At 39.9% G+C, this 17,573-nt stretch overlaps 1 protein-coding gene across 5 annotated transcripts in view; it reads left to right on the plus strand.

Moving 5' to 3' along the window:
• LSAMP (limbic system associated membrane protein) overlaps positions 1-17,573 on the plus strand; it is a 637,815-nt gene that overhangs the window by 583,852 nt on the left and 36,390 nt on the right. For all 5 annotated transcript variants that reach the window (XM_072812461.1, XM_072812458.1, XM_072812460.1 and 2 more), the window contains exons 4-6: positions 2,912-3,046; positions 12,455-12,575; positions 13,041-13,189. In XM_072812461.1, coding sequence (XP_072668562.1) covers positions 2,912-3,046; positions 12,455-12,575; positions 13,041-13,189 — 405 coding nt within the window. The remainder of the gene's footprint in view (positions 1-2,911; positions 3,047-12,454; positions 12,576-13,040; positions 13,190-17,573) is intronic.

Genomic DNA, 17,573 nt, shown 5'->3' on the forward strand with positions numbered 1-17,573 from the left:
AAGGATCCAAGGGGCAAAGGAAGAATGACAAGAAGGGCCCAGAGGTGTTGTTTAATATTTTAAATTCTTATCAAGCTTGTTGGATAGAGGAAGACCATCTAGCTTCTGTCATCTGTATTTGGTTTGTACACTGAGACTGCCCACTCCAGTGAAACAGCTCCATACACATGTGCTGGGGATCAAGGCAGCCATCAGAGAGGAGGAGAGCCGCCATGGGAGAAGCAAAATGATTTTCCTGCCTTACAGGATGGGGCATGTAAGAGAAACTCCCCTTCATCTTCAGTGGTATTGGGGTAAATTCTTCCTGGACATGTGGGATTGAAAACTCATTATTATCTGCTTACCAGAAAAAGTGGGATTATTAATACCTACATTATTGTGTAAGAATCCCAGGTCCAAAAACCCATTAAATACCACTTTATTTTCTCTAGTTCATCTTACCCTCATAGGTGTTATCTTTCCCGAACTGGTAGGGCCTTAGTTGGTATGCTAAAAGTCGCCTTTCCCTCTCCTAGAACAGGTTTATATCTTTTAAAAATTCAAAATGCAAGGTAGGAATTCACTACCCACCATTTCTAGGTATTTCATGGGAATCGAAAAGAATTCAGTGTTGTTGGCTGTCTCTAAGAAGACTGCACTTGTTCTCTCTTTCACTGACAGCTCATACCTACCCAGGAATGAGGTTGAGGGGTGTGGGAGCCCAGCATAGCAGAAATCCTAAACTGTTCAGAAATCATTTGAACCCTTCTTTCTTTTTTTTAAAGACTGATTGATTGATTGATTGATTGATTTTAGAGAGAGAGTGCACAAACAAGGGAAGGGGCAGAGGGGTGCTCAGTGTGGAGCCCACTGTGGAGCTCCATCTCACGACCCTGAGATGGTGACCTAAGCTGAAACCAAGAGTCGACACTTAACTGACTGAACCAGCCTGGCATCCCAAACTCTTCTTTTACTACAATCCGTCATTCTCAAAATCAGTAATGCTGTCTGTCAATTCCACCTCTGTATTCTAGATTTTTTAATGAGTTTATACCTATTTTGGCCTGCAGTTGTCAACATTGCCATTTGTCTTCAGGGTATTTATATTTAGCTACAAGATTTTAGCATCAATTAGTTGTCATGACTCTCAGTCCACAGTTGCAAGTATGTAGGAAAGATTTTTTTTTCCTCCAAGCCTAAATTCTTCCCAGTTCATCCAATACAGTGGACTCTTACCCCTCCAAAAGTTTCTGTTTTCTTTCCTACCACATTCTACTTCTGTGGCATGTGAAGTCAGGTCTGTCTGCTTCCCTGAATGTGAAGAAGAAAAAAGGCGAAAACACAAATAGGGGGGGGAATTAATCTTTTATAGATGATATGCAGCTATTTACTTGATAGACTAACTCTAAAGCATTTTCAGTAGAAACATGTGCTAGTTAAAGTGCAGGGCTCCAGAACCAGATAATTCTGTAAAACTACTGCCTTTTCTTGTTGGGATTGCATAGTTTCCTCAACACTGGTGATAGTGACAATTGACAAAGACTTGAAGCTTGGAATAGTCCTGACAGTTGTGTTACAGGATGTTATCAAACAGGCCCCGTGTTCTATTGGGAGCCAAGTTAACAGGCTTGGCTGACATATTTAGACAGTGAATTTGTCTCTATGGTAGCTGTCTGTTACGTTGATTTGGCCATTAGGGAATTTCCAGAAAAGGAAAACAGCTTGTGGCATTTGAGCAAAGCTATTAATTGGTATCATTTAGTGTGGGATGACCAAGAGCAAGATTTCTTCACGGGGCAGGACTGTGTCCTTTTGCACCCTCCTCAGCTGCTTTATCCTAACCCAACAGAAATTGGGTTTAGTAATTTGGGATAAAGAGGGTTCAATTTAGCTGGAGTTCAAGTTTATACGCCTTTCTGGCCAAGCAACTCCCCTGCTCAATCCCCTTTCCATTTCAGCTTCTTTTCCTTCCGTTCCTTTTCCTCCCCTTCCACTTCTTATTCCTTCTCTCCCTGACCCCACTCCTTTCCAGGAAGAAAGTCATTTAATCAGTTATACTTCACAGGAGGAGAATTAAACAAGTCTGCTTTGCTTGAAATTTCATTACCAAATGGACACATCCAAATTTGTGGAACTTTCCAAAAAGGACCTCCGGACCCCTAATCCTAACTGACTAAGCCGATGGTATTGAGCTCCCTACCACCCACCCCCAGGTGACACCATCTGTCACAAAGCACAGCATCAGCAGCACATTCTCATGGATCTGGTCTGTAGTCTGAAAGCCTCAATGATGAAGTGGTTTGACACCGAGCAAGGAAACCATAACTACAAGACGGGGTTTTGAACATGACCTTTGTAAACAGAATTCCACATAATTTGAGGGAGAAGAGTGACAGTTTCTCATAAGGAAACCGCTTGTCATAATAACAACTCTGGTTGGAAGTGTGTTTGGCCACAAGGTGTAATTGATAGCAACAGTGCTTAGACAGTAGCCCCTCTGAGCCCTTACAACCGTATGCCCAATTCCCACTCTGCCCTGAGCCCTTAACCAATGACTGGTGGGTGCAGATGCCTAAATACTGCAGTTACTTGACTTTTAGTCAGGACAACTTTAAGTGGGACCTGTGCTTTCCCCACAGCTCCCTGACGGATTAAACCACATTACCCTCTGTGGGATGTGACCAGCACCCTCTCTTGGCTTCTTTGTCTTCCAGGTCCCATTTTCCCACTGCCATACTGGTTTTTCCTGAGAACTCTCCTTCCATGATCACTTTCATGTGACTTTTTGTCATGGGGTCTGCTTCTGTGGAAACTGACCTCAGACAAACACATGGTCAAATTATTAAAAAGCCATTTGCATTTACTGAAAACATAAGTGCTCTGCTGCATGTTTTAAACCTAAAAAACAATCATGCAAATTTCTGTTTTTCAGGGAGAGAATTTGAAGGAGAAGAAGAATATCTAGAGATCCTTGGCATCACCAGGGAGCAGTCAGGCAAATATGAGTGCAAAGCTGCCAATGAAGTCTCCTCGGCGGATGTCAGACAAGTGAAGGTCACTGTGAACTGTGAGTATGGCAAAAGCCTGCGGGTGCTGTGTGCCCAGGGCCCACCTCCACCACGAGCAAGCTCTAAAGATCCCATTAGCAAAAGAACATTGCATTTCAAGCAGATGCTCCTCTGGTCAGGGATGCACATTTATACATTGGACACATCCAAGGGCAGGCCTTGGCCTTTGGATTAGATAAATCAACTCTACCAACTCTAAATATAACCCATAATGCATTTAACAATACAGTCTGTCTTTTACTAAGACTACAGAATTAAGAAAATATGACCGAACAGCACTAGCATTTCTAGCAATCACTATTCTGGTCTTTGTGAAGAACAAGGTCATACCACTTTGGAAAAGGAGACAATTCGTTTCTGCTTAAACTGGAATTGCTAGCTTTTGCACTGTTTATCAGAAGGGAATAACCTGGCTTCTGCTATTTAACTAATTGGCCTTCGGAACAAATTCAAGTCACTGTGGTCAGGTATCATGTGTCCCCAGTGGCTACCAGGAATACCTGATAAATTAGTTTGGTTATCTATTTGTCCCAAAGTATGGGCATTAGAAACGAAGATTTCACTAAGATGCATAGGTAATGGGCATACTTTGAACTTCTCAGATGAAAGGATCCTTAGATGTAGTTCAAAAGACAGGGGGAGGGGGCGGATCCATATGATGTGTGTCACCCAGCAAAAGAATAAAGAGAATTCGTTTATCCTGTTCAGTTAGGAGTGACTTTTCACATCATTCAAATTCAAGTGCCCACATCACACAATTGTGGCGAGTGACAGGGACAAAGGGACGTCCTGACAGTTCCTTCTTCCTATGCATTTAGAGTGCTCGCACACACTCACACACAAATATATGCCCTATACACCCATATCTACATATGCACATATAACACACATACATGCATGTGCAGAGACACATGCACAAACACGTTAACCCATATTTGAAAATATACTGTAGACCATGATGAGTTACTTTCCATTATCTTAAGCCCTCCACGCAGTTACCTATGTACCAGTGATTCTATATAAAGTCTCTGTCATGGTATGTATAATTGACTTATTTTAGGGTTTGATATACCGAAGCTCAAGTAGGGAAAATTGCCTTTCCAATGTGGAAGCAAGTGTAAGAAAAGGGATTCAGACTCTGGCCCATTTGATTCTAAAGCCCATGCTTTCAGTAAAAGAGAAAAAAGAAGGCATTTTCAATCCTTAGTACCTACTATATGCAGCACTGGACTAATGGATTTTCTTTTAATTCTCACAGTAAACTTACGAGATAAACATCACTAGTTTGACTTTAAAAACTTGGAAACTGAGGTATAGGGAGTTGAGGAAACTTGCTTGAGGTGACCTGGTCTACGCTGGGCTGTACCATTTCCCGTTGCCCTGCTTTAGCCTTGCAGTTTCTGAGATGGACAGTGAAATCTCCTTCACACCATACCTAGAAGAATCCAGTACATAGGACTCTGCCGTAGACACTGATGGCAATCATTTCCAAGAAGCAAGAGGTACATTTGATGAGCTCTGAAGTGCTTTTATCCTGTAGCTGTCTGCGATTTTTTATTTATTTATTTATTTATTTATTTATTTATTTTTAATTTATTTTAGTAATAGAGTTTTGAAATGCCAGTATTACTATTCTTTTTCAGTGCTGGGTGTGTTTCAAAGACACATTAATGATCTCAATGTTATAAAATGCTTTAGGACCTTTTTTTTACATGAAAGGCAATTTCTCTGGGTGTTTATATAAGTTTATAATTAGGTTAGTTAGGTTCTTTTATGTACACACAGCCATGCCATCATCTTCCACCTCTTCTCTGACTTTTAGAGTTAAGATTTCATTTTCTCTTAATTGACCTTCATCTTAATTAGATTTCTGAAGGTCCAATCATGGAGTACATAGAAAATATTTATGCTTCCATTGTGTGAAACATCAAAGTGGTCTGCATTGCAGATGGTTCCCAAGATCAAAGCCAGCCGCCTGGGCCCTATTATTATTAGCGCAATTAGTCTGACATTGCTCCTTCTTGACTGTCCCCATAGTGTAACTTAGAGCAGAAGAAAATACTGATAATTTTTAAGAAAAGGCTTTTATGAAGATGTGAGCTTCTCCTACTGATGAGTGAAATACAAAAGAATATAGATAGAACCTTGAGATTCTGAAATGATACCTAATAACAAATTACATGAAGATTTATAATGAGCTTAGTTAAACATACAGAAGGTATGTCCTAACCAGCAGTACCTAGCCCAGGCCTGACCTTATAAAAATTGCTCAGTGAATGTTTGCTGAATGAGTAGGTAAAGCACTCACAGGTAAAGTCCACCCTCTTGACATTTCTTCAAACTTTGCAAATGATATCGGTCACAAATCAGGAAATATGTTCTAATATCAATGTCTTCTGTAATCACCCTTTTTACCAAAACCTCATCTGCTATGTTTATATTACATTAAAACAACTAGCCATTGTGCCTGTTGTACTGTTGTATAATTTGTCCTATTTAAATGTAGTTGTATTAAGTAGACAAAGTCTCCAAGATTGAATTACAGAACCAGGGAAAGTAGGGAAAATTGCCTTTCCAATGTGGAAGCAAGTGTAAGAAAAGGGATTCAGACTCTGGCCCATTTGATTCTAAAGCCCGTGCTTTCAGTAAAAGAGAAAAAAGAAGGCATTTTCAATCCTTAGTACCTACTATGTGCAGCACTGGACTAATGGATTTTCTTTTAATTCTCACAGTAAACTTATGAGATAAGCATCACTAGTTTGACTTTAAAAACTTGGAAACTGAAGCATAGGGAGTTGAGGAAACTTGCTTGAGGTGACCTAGTATATGCTGGGCTGTACCATTTCCCGTTGCCCTGCTTTAGCCTTGCAGTTTCTGAGACGGACAGTGAAATCTCTGGCTAGCAAAACTTGTTCCTACTGAGAAATATCCAGTATTACTTCATCACTTCATCTAAGCCTACACACTGTGAAAGTGTCCCATTATTTAAACAGATTCCTCTTTTCAAATCACAGGGTTTGGAATTAGTTCAGGCGATCAGGATGGCTAAGATAAATAATGGCTAAATAACTTACTGTAATGAAACAGACCCTGAGTACCACTGGGGGGAAAAAAACCCCAATGCTGGTAATTTTCTCCTACGAGCATTTCATTGATTCATTTACTCAGTTGCCAACAGATATTTGTTGCAGGACACTGAGAAGCTAGAGCAGTAAATAAAAGATGGAGACACAACAGTTTCTCCTGTTTACTTCATAAGCTGGATTCTACGGTCTCTCCTTTTTACTTCTCTTGGATAATCCTTCTCCACAGTTGGTTTATAGCATTGCATACAGCCATTTGACGAGCAAAATCTATTTTCTATGTAGTAAGAGGTCCTGGAGTTTACAGAAGCTAAATTATTGACCTGAAATCTCTTCAACTAAATAAGCTTATTACTTGTACAATAAATAGGACTTCTGGTTTCTTGTATCTTACAATACAGCTAATTTCTTCCAGATACCATCCCTAAGGACAACTGTCTCTCTTTTTTTTTTTTTTTTTTTTTTTTTTTTTTTTACAGAGTCCCTCTATTTCAGTTTTCACAGTACTTTAAAACTAGCCACTTATAGGTTTACCTCATCCTAGTGCCCAGTATCCTGAGGATAATATCTAGTGCATAGTCAGTGTTCAATAAATGCAGACTGTTAAGTTTATTTGCATTCTTCTTAGGCTGAACTCTGAACTCTTTTCCTATTTCTGCAGAATTTTTTCTCTAAAACTGCCCCCACCTATCAAGTCTTCCCTCCATCTCATTAACCAGCTAATATTCCTGCTTTCCACAACTATGTCTCTAGCTAGTTCACGCCACCATGCTGTAACGTCTTTTCCTTCTACTTGTCTCCCTTTGAGGTCAGCTCTGCCTCCACATCGATGTTCAGAGCTAACCGACCCAACACAGATGCAGGGGGACTTGGATACTGGCATTTCTAAAACTCGCCCTTACATTTGATAGTCATTTATGAGGCATAGATTACCTACGATGGAATCTACAATTGGGACTGGAAACATCTGTTGTTTCCAGATAATATATATGCATTTTAACTGAAATCTTCAGTGCTTTGATTCAAAAATCACCTAATGATGAGGCTTTAGGAAAATAAATGCTCATTATGGAACCACACTGGCTACTTTCTCATGATATTTATAGCTACAGCAATGCATTCTCCATGCCAACCTTTAGTTTATTCTTATATTTGGGACAGTTTCAGTAAAGACGTGTCCTAATGCTCATGGATCCTTCAGAGGAAACATTCAATACAAATCCAGAGTACTGCCAGCCTTCTACCATAACTTTGCAATGTGAACAAGAACTATAATTTTCTGAATTCCTTCAGAATACCAAGACTGTGCTAGAGATTTTGTATGAATCGCTGTAATCATCACATGGGCAGTGGCTAACCAAGGAGGGAGGTGTATTGGGCCTGAACTGCCCCAGCAAGGAGGTATTTATTTTACCACTGACATTATTTAGTATGTTTAGTTTAGTATTGCTAAGACATGGTGATTTGTTTTTAAAGTTAACTTTGAATTAGTTCTGTTATTGTTTCTCAATTCTCTAAAGGTAGTACCATTCTTATTGCCTCCATTCTCTGCCCCTTTTATGTTGATTGGTCCACCACTGTACACTCACCCTGGAAGATAGTCAAATCATCCCCCTGCAGAGAGGACATAAACAGAGCTCAGAGAATATAAGCATTCTTGGCCAAAAAATCAAAGAACTTGTGTGTGGTAGATAGAATTGGGATTTTAACCCAGTTCTAACTTCAGTGCCTCTTTCCTTCCAAAACACTATGTGAATAATAGCAACAAAATAATAAATGTAAAAATAAAAATAATAATAATAAATACAATCACCTCAGGTGTTAAACATGCTCCCTTATACATGATTCCATTTGATCTATACGTCAAACCTGTGAGATAGGTCACAGGGATCATCATCTCCATTTAGGTGGAGGGCCTCAGAGGTCAACACATGACCCCTAGGAGGTAACAACCCAAATGGCACAGGCAGAAAGTGAGCCCACAACTCCTGATTTCTAATGGGGGTTTATACCCCCTAGATGACTGTATGCTGTGCCATTCTTGTTACCCTTTAATAGCAGAAATAGAACATTTACCTTTTACGCTACTAACATGTTCCCCTAAATGGTATTTTTCCTTATTAGGAATTCATTTCTCTTTAAAAGAACTCATACAAATGGAAGCCCATAGAAGTTCAGAGCATGGGCTTTAAAACATGAGTTCAATCTAGACTCCATCAAATGCTGGCCATGTGAATGTGGATGAGTTTTTAACCCTCCATAGATCTGTCTTCTCATTCATAAACTAGGGTTAATAAGCCCTACCTTTGACAGCTATTATTTGGATGAAAAGAATACCTAAAGCCTAGTAGAGTGCTGACACATGGTAAATGCCCACAAATTGAGACCTTTATTAAGATTTTTGTTCTTTTCTATTATTATTCCAAAAAATTAGAATGACTAAATGAATGATACTCTGTTTATTAGGTCACTTTCATTGTTATCCTATTCATTCTAATTGAAAGACTTTTGTAACTGGTGATATAAGAAGAAAGCCCTTATTAATATTTTCAGAACCCAGAATTTTGAAGTAATAAAGACCGAAAGAGTCCTTTGAAAATGGTAGGCTATTCCAAAGTCACTTAAAGAATAACAATGAACTCTGTGCAGCATTTTTATTAAGCCACATTTTTATTATAATGATATTTTGAGCATGGACATCTATTATTTTAAGTACACTAGGCATGCTGCAATGTGATTTGTAATAATTTTTCTCAGCCTCACCTATACAGAATTCATTATAAATGAATTTTGAAATGTTCATTCCAATAAGCCATGAGTGAACAGACTTACACCATTGTGTCATCTAAAAACTATTAGGAACAATGACTTCTTTGTGTATTTATCACTATCTGTGAATTTACCTTGGTAGGGAAAACTTCCTAGATTTTCAAGGAGAGAAGCAAGTGTTTGGCCTTTATAATTTACCAGTGTCATCCTATCCCAAAAATAACGCACCTAAAATTGTTCAACCCTAATTCACTGCCACTTTTCCCATATTTGCATCTCTGAGGAGCTAATAAATAACTTACTGCTTAGTTATTCAGGTTCTGAACAAATTCAGAAATAAGTAAAGGAGGTATATGGGAAACCCAATTGCCCCCATTATTAGAAATCAAGATGGTTAGAGGTAGTACTTAGTGTGGAGGATTTAATCTCCCCAATCATGGCAGCCCTGGAATGGGGCAGGCCTACTCATCTGAAAGTGGGAAGAAAAGAGCCCAAATAAGACTATCGTGTGGAGAAGCAGAGGAGAACCCCTGTTCCCTGCCAGAAGGTTGGTTCCAAAAGGAAGCAAGGACAGAGATGAGCCAAAGAAACCTCATTTATTCTTCCCAGATTTTTCAGCCAGAACCATTCATTCCTTCTGGGTTTCAGAGCAAGGAGATATACTGACTAAGCTCCCACCATATAGAAGGAAACATCCAGGGTAAGGAAGAACTCTTCCACAAAACTGTCCCATGGGGCCTGCATTCCTGGTCCCACAGTGAAGGGGCAGGAAGCCATTTACCGTAGCATTATTATATTGAGGTGCCACAGCTATGAGCACCGGAGGTGGAGGTGATGGAAAGTGTGCAATCAGACCCAGGTTAGAGTTGGTTTAGCAAAAAGGTAGTCATCATTAACGGTTTGTCACACCACGTGGCTCCAGAGATTCATAAACACTGGCTAAAACTCATTTTATAAACTGAGAAATTAAACAAGTCAATAAAATCACAAGGAAGATTATCTCTCTGGCCAGCATGCTACAAATTGTGGAGTCACTGGCGGCTTCAGAACCTACGATAGTGATGAAGTGAGGATGAGAAAGTAATAATTGTTTGTGGTCATCTATTTCTCTTCTTACATTCTCAGTGTGCATCTCAGGGCATCACTTAGATGCCCAAGCCAAAAACTTGGGTGTTACCCGCCTCCTTCCCCCATCCTTCACATCTATTCATGTCAATCCTGAAGCTTCCTATCTCTCAATCTCAAATCTGTCCATTCCCTTCCAGCCTCTTTTTCACAAACCTCGTGCAAGCTCTCTTGGGTTCATTCAGTACTCTCAAAGAAGACCTCCCTGCTTCTGGTTCCAGCATTTTATACTTGAGGAAGTTGAGGCAATGTGACTCTAGACAAAGCACTATTTTCTGTAATGAGGAAGGACAGTGAGGGATAGAGCCTGGTTTTGAGCTCCTGTCTATCAAACTTTAAATCCAAACTCTTAACCTCGATTCAGTGCCCCATCTCTATACAAATATCTCCCTCACCAACACCACTACCACCAATTATTCCTAATTATTCCTAATTATTACCAATTATTACTAATGTGCTATGATGGTACATATAGTGAATCACAAAATGAAAGAATTTTAAGTGGAACTTTGGTGATCATTTTAAGCTAACTCCTTTTTTTAAGAGAAAAAGCTCAAACTGGTGGAGACACTTGTGCAAGCCACAGTTCTGGTTAAGATAAGAGTCGCAATCAGACCTCAGGTTTCCTGTTTCTGACTGCTAACCCTAATTCATAACTCATGGAACAGATAAATGAGTTATGAAAGTTAGTAACTTAAGTGTTAAGTGAGTTATGGGTATGAACATACACGTGAGTCACGATGATACCAACTGCCCATTTGTGAAGGGTGGACAGTTTTGACTAGAATTGGTTTGTTTTCTTTAAAGCTGGAAGGGTTACTATAGGTCATTTGTGGTTCCCTCACATAGGTTTTAAAACCAAGGCTCCATAAAAGAAACTGTGTGATGAGAGGTCCATAAAACAAATTAAATTCCAGGATTCCTAGTTTCCAATCCAGGGGTTTTTCTATTCATCTGGCTTTTTTGTATCTATACAAAGATGAGTAGATAAGTCGAACACAAAACAGCCACAACCACCACCCTCTTTGGCACACCTGTCTACACATGGGCCGGTGATGCTTATCCAAACAAGCCTTAACTCCTCCTCTCTTTGGCAATGATTTAAAGTGTCCAAGCTGATGTGAAAATGAAATGGGAGAGAAAACTGCAGACTAACCTCATGGCTTGTGCATCCTTTTCAACTAAGAAGATCAGAGTCTTCTATAAGCAGGAAACTTGGAAAATAGTTCTGAATATGAAGACAAAAATCAAAAACGAGTACCTGAACCAAGGGCTGAAGAGCAGAGATTTAAATGAATTTTGTGGACTAGTTTACTTTGCTAATTTCCCTAAGTAAGCTTCTCTTCTACAAAATCGAAACAGATTGTTTGGGTCTATTTTTGAGTTGTGCACAGAGCCAACCTGCCATTTTCAGGCAAATGGCCTTTGGACAGAAAAGCCCTTTTCTCCTTGAAGGTCTATAACCTGTACAAATACAGAATCATCAAGCCAGGAGCTTGAGTCTACAATTCCACCTCAGTGACATGGACCTGTAAACACTTGTTCCACCCTCTGTAGGATTATTTGAAAGAATCATGGCAAATTAGAATATCAGATGTGTTTCTGAGCTCATTTCATGCCTGCTATAGTTTTGCAGGCCCAATTCTCAGCAGAGCATATCAAGTATACAACTGCCAGAGAACGCAGAAAACTGACACACCAGCAAGGCTTCTGTGTGGCAGGGTAGATTCAACTGCACTCTCACACACAAAAGCACAATTTACTTGGGTCACAGCAATAAGGGAACACTTAGAAGGAAAAAAAAAAAAAAAAGAAAAGCTAAGCATCTAACACCAGTTTGTTTTTCTGAATTCCTGCAACAATATCAGGCTGAGCTTAGGGGAGGAGAACTTTAGTCCTTCATTACTTTCACCAGACTTCTTCCTGCCATCTCAAACTGTGACAATAATGATGATGATGATGATGATGATGATGATGATGATGAAGAAAAAGAAAAATGTTCATATTATATGTTTAAAATCCCAAGTCCTTTGGTATCACCACTTAATTTCTGAAAAGAAAAAATTGTGTGACTGTTATAATCTATGGTTGAAATGATTGACAGCCTATTGGAGTAAGGAAAAAGAAATCCTAGATTCCATTGCCATAAAACCCTGTGAAGTGTCCCATTTAAGTAAAGCAAGTCTACGGTTTCATTAATCTTCTCTTATTTTTATTTAGTTTTCTAGTGATCAGCTGAATGGTTCTGCTGATCACCATTGGTACTAATGGTACTAATGAATCAGTACCTTCAGCTGATCACAAAATTCATGTAAATGAAGCTTGAAGACTATTCCTTTCATGCAGTTCTTCGATCAGATCATACTTTTGAGTCATTCTTGCATGGAAACTCTGACTGTCATGTAAACTGTGTGCCTGTCTTTTCTACAGATCCCCCCACTATCACAGAATCCAAGAGCAATGAAGCCACCACAGGGCGGAAGGCTTCACTCAAATGTGAGGCCTCAGCAGTGCCTGCACCTGACTTTGAGTGGTACCGGGATGACACCAGGTATGTGCCAAATGCACTGTGCCCCCATTGTTCCACTAGGTGGTCCTCAGGACAGAACCAAGCTCTGCTACAATTATGTGGGTTTATACAATTAAACTCTTTGTTTTCTAAATTCTTTATCAAGTACTTTGGGGCCTTAGTTCTTAACCCAAAGCCCCAAAGCATTCAGGTTACATGCAAAGAGGGAGGGAAGGGGCTCCATGGGTAGTTTTCACTTGCATATCTTTCTTGCCTGTAGCAGAAACCAAAGCTCAATGAAACTCATCCATTCCTGAGTCTCCTTTGTCAATGGACCTTGATTCTGATAATATGGGGTTACACAATTAAAACAAGAAGTTGAACATGGAACCACAAGCTCTAAATACTACATTCCTTTCCATGCCCTCCAATACCATGATGAAAAGGGGTCGCTACACCAAGTCTTCATCCATGTTCCTTTGTACTCTTCTGTTTTTGAACTCTTAGGATAAACAGTGCTAATGGCCTTGAGATTAAGAGCACGGAGGGCCAATCCTCCCTGACGGTGACCAACGTCACTGAGGAGCACTATGGCAACTATACCTGCGTGGCTGCCAACAATCTGGGAGTCACCAACGCCAGCCTAGTCCTTTTCAGTAAGTATGCCAAAACAGGGACTCAGGAGAATTACTAAGTTCTCCAGTAGAAAACTTAAAAATCATTTCCGTACCTCATCATTTACCTTACCTCTGAAAGATGAACTCACACAAAAATAAGAATACAGTCACTGAAACAAAAACACAGGCCCTCAGTCCATATGTGTAAGGCAAGATTTACAAATGAAATAATTTCTCTCTCTATTTTCTGACTTACTTTTGATAACTGCCTTGTTGTGGATTTTGTTGTTGCTGGGTTGTTTTTTGTCTTTCTTTCTTTCTTTCTTTCTTTCTTTCTTTCTTTCTTTCTTTTTTGTTTTGTTTTGTTTTGTTTTTCCTGATAGATTTAACTGTAAGAATATTCAGAGAACAGAAATCTCTTTAAGGAACAGAGGTGATGTAAGATCCTGGAAATGGACAGCAGTTTAAAAATGGCCCCGGTGAGAGTGATTGAGGAAGAAATATTCCATGAGATAAGGTACTGGGAGAAGAGAGAGGCTGGGAAAAGAAAGTGTATTTTTAACAACAGAAGAGAAAGGGTAGAATGAATGATTAAAATATGATATAAAATCTAAAGGAGGAAAAATGGTCACAGAAAGGTTTCCATATGACAGCAGGAAACATTAGTTATCTGACATATTTTTGGAAGAGATAAAATGGTAGGAGAGAGAAACATTTCCAGGGACCAGAGACGATCCTAAGGCAGACAGAGGAGGACTCAGTTGTTTCAGCTTCCTGGTGTTAGCAGGAGAGTCCACCTCAGAGCTTGCTCTACAGCAGCTATTACTGTTGGCTCTCTGACCCCCCGCCTAGCTGGCCCTGACCTGAACATAGACACAAATACCCCTCAGAAGTACGATGGATGAAATTCCTATACATTCCAAATAGGAAAGCAAGTCTATGGTTTCATTAACCATCCCTATTTTTATGTAGTTTTCTAGTGATCAGTGTCATTCAGCTGATCACAAAATTCAGAATAGGAAAATGGAATTTAGAATAGGCAAATATTAGGAATAGGAATATGTTTACCAGAATAAGTAAAACAAACAAAAGAGTTAGCACATGCTGGGCCAGGAAGTTCATTTGGGTTAAAAGAGAAAGTCCAAAAACTTTACTATTATTATTTTGGAATAACAAGCCCCACTAGGAGTTTTTTCTGCATGGGTTCAGTGGGAAAAGCTAGAAATACCATGACCAGGAGAGATGTCTCCATCTTGCTTTATCTGACTTAGATGAGCCTACAAGAAATATATTTTTTAGGATAAAAGTCGATTTAAGTGAGAGGTTTCTTGAGTTGCAGTATTAAAGCCATTTTATGACTGTTCAAGATCCAACTCTGCTTGTAAAACACAACAGCAACAAACTATTCTAAATTTGGCCTTCAGCTTTTCACCCATAATCCCCCTTGACTTCAATCTATAATAGTTTGATGGGATATAGTCATACAAATGCTTGAAGTTTAAAATTCATATGAATTGTAATATGAAGTTTAAAATTCATATCTCGGTTTACTTGTCTCCAAAGACTAAACATCAGTGTTCTTTACTTCGTCTAGAGATACCAATATCTCAACACACTTGAGAAGTACTTATTAAGAAATGTAGTTACCTGACATCAGGGATTCCATAACTGGAGGGAGGGGGAATAGCCTCAACTCTAAATTTGAGACTCTGACATATCTAAGGTAACCTGGTTAAGTAAAACACATACAGTTAATAAGAGGTTCTATAGGGACAATAAGAGGTTTTGTAGAGAAAGTAGGACAGTTGGATTAGAGAAAGTGAGCAACTATAATTTGCATTAAAGTATCTTTTCTTTGTACCCCACCCAGAAGAAGAAATGTGCTAATATATTTCAAATAATAAAACAAAATGACACCTATAGACTGAGAGGAAGGTGAAGGAGGATGAAAGTATAGGAAACTTGAGGAGAAGAAAGCAGGGTGGGCTAGGTCAGAGATAATGGAGATACTGCCAGTCTGCTGGTGGTGATGACAGGTAATCTCAACCCTGTAATACCATTCCCCTATTCATAAAAACCCATTGAAAGGACTCGATCCAGTACAATTAAGAAATGCCAAGAATCTTATAGAATTTCTGCTTGCAAACTGAGAATCACAGACTTGGGCAAGTGGATCATAATCATATGGTCCTGATGACTTCACAGAAGTAAGTCATCTGTATACACTTGAGAAGTGCACCGCGGGGTGATTAATGGTGCATGACGTCCCTGTGCCCCCACACTGCCCTCTGCAGGACAGCCCTCCCAGGCACCAGCTCTGCATTTGGCCGCACGTACATCAGCATTGGGTTTAGAACCGATTTCCCACCTTATGGGAAAGTTAGGAAGCATAGTGATGAAAATTAGTAGAACTATTGCCCTCTTCCTTAGATCCATGGCTCAAGTGTGGACATTCTAAGGGGGAAGCTGTGCTTATTACCTAACAGGAAGGGCACTTCCACCACACCCACCCCTCTGTGACTTTTTAGGGTTAGGAGATCCTTGTTACAGCCATTATAGCTGGATCCATGGGATTACAGCTATATGGAGCCCTACTTCACAAAGGGAAGAGATAAAGAGAGAGGGAGAGGGAGGAAGGAGATGAAGAAAGAGAAAAGGGGGGGGGGGGAAAGGAAGTACTTGTGTGAACAGATTGCCCATTACTTGGACTCAAAGTAGATGGGTTTAATGGGAAGAAGGAAGACGCTGGTAGTGGTATTTTTCCACAGAACAGGGTCAGGAGGGGAGAGATGCTTGGGAGGGGTGGCTACAGCCGCTCTGATAGAGAGCACTGTGTGGGCAGCGGGGTGCTGTGCTGACCCAGCCAGTCCAGAGCAGACAAGGCAGCTGGTGAGCTGCTGCCAGCCAGCAAGAGGAAGCAAGTAGAACCAGAGAGCCAGAGCCCCTGAAGAGCTCATGATTATCCATCTTCACTGGTGTGTCAGCACATTTTCAGTGTCTACCACAGTGACAAGTGCTGACTCTTTGCAGTGTCAGTTTGCGGTCACTGATACATCTTGTCCTCCACCACATACATACTTATACTTCTCCACTCTCTACTCAAATATTGATCTCCAAAGGGGTCAAAATAATTGAATGAAAGTACAAGAATGCATTGTATTTGTAGTAATTTTTTCCTAAGCCAATGGAAGCATTCCTTTCTCATTTGTCTCCTTCTCCACACATTCTAGCATTGTTTATCAAGGATCTGCACTACCTCAGGCTATATTATATCCAACTTTATATGTTTTTCTCCATCCTGGGCAAAGCATTGCATTGTATAATTTTTCTAAACACATTAATCCAGTGGTACAGTGAGTACAGGCAAAGATTCAGCTTTGTCCTCATCAGCTGTGGATCTGGATAGTCACCACATGGAGGAAGACTTCTGTTGACACGAAGAGAAGGTCCATCCTTAACATATGTAACGTAGCAGCCTCTGTGTTTCCACACTGATGACTGTAATGCACTCACAAAGGAAACCTATCTTGTTTCCATGCTTATGTTGAGTTACTTTTAAAGCAATGGATAGGGAGGAAGGAGAAGTTAGGGATAATTTTAAAGTGGTCACTTCTGATCAAGTGAGTGTTTACAAGATACTCTGTACATGTGCTAAATACTTAACATACATGATCTCATTTAATTGCCTAAATCCTAAATGCCTAAAGTAGGAGGGACTCCTACTTCTCCATTATACAAAGAGGTGAAGTAACTAGAGCCACTAAGTAAAGCTGCTGGGGTTTAAATTTGGGTAATTTCCAGAATCCAGGCTCTAGATCAATATGTCACCTCTATTTGTGTATGTGGAGAAAATGTTAGGAGATATGTCTTTTGTAGTTTGGAAGTGAGAAGACATTTAATTTCTCCTACAATCACCATATGGCTTCACTCATATGTGGAATATAAGAAATAGTAAAAGGGACTGTAAGGGAAAGGAGGGGAACTGAGTGGGGAAAAAGTAGAGAGGAAGACAAACCATGAGAGACTCCTAACTCTAGGAAAGAAGCAAAGGGTTGCAGAAGGAGAGGTGTGTGGGGGGATGGGGTAACTGGGTGATGGGCACTGAGGAGGGCACTTGATGGGATGAGCACTGGGTGTTATATTTTGGCAAATTGAATTTAAATAAAATACTTAAAAATAATAGTAGTAATAATTTCTTTCTCCTTTTTTCACTCAGTAAAGTCTTTCCATGACTAAATATCGTTACATCCCTTCTCACCTGAGAGCACTGTAGCTGCCACCTCCCATTTCCATTAACCACCCTCCACCCCCAGTATGGGTCCACTAGGTTAGTTAGATCCTTGGCTTATCTTTGGCACATTGAGATTCCTAATATTCCAGCCTAATGATCAGCATTTGACCCTAGGAGTCAAATGAATATTAC

This window comes from Canis lupus, chromosome 35 (assembly GCF_048164855.1).
Source record: "Canis lupus baileyi chromosome 35, mCanLup2.hap1, whole genome shotgun sequence".
NCBI classification, from domain to species: Eukaryota; Metazoa; Chordata; class Mammalia; order Carnivora; family Canidae; genus Canis; species Canis lupus.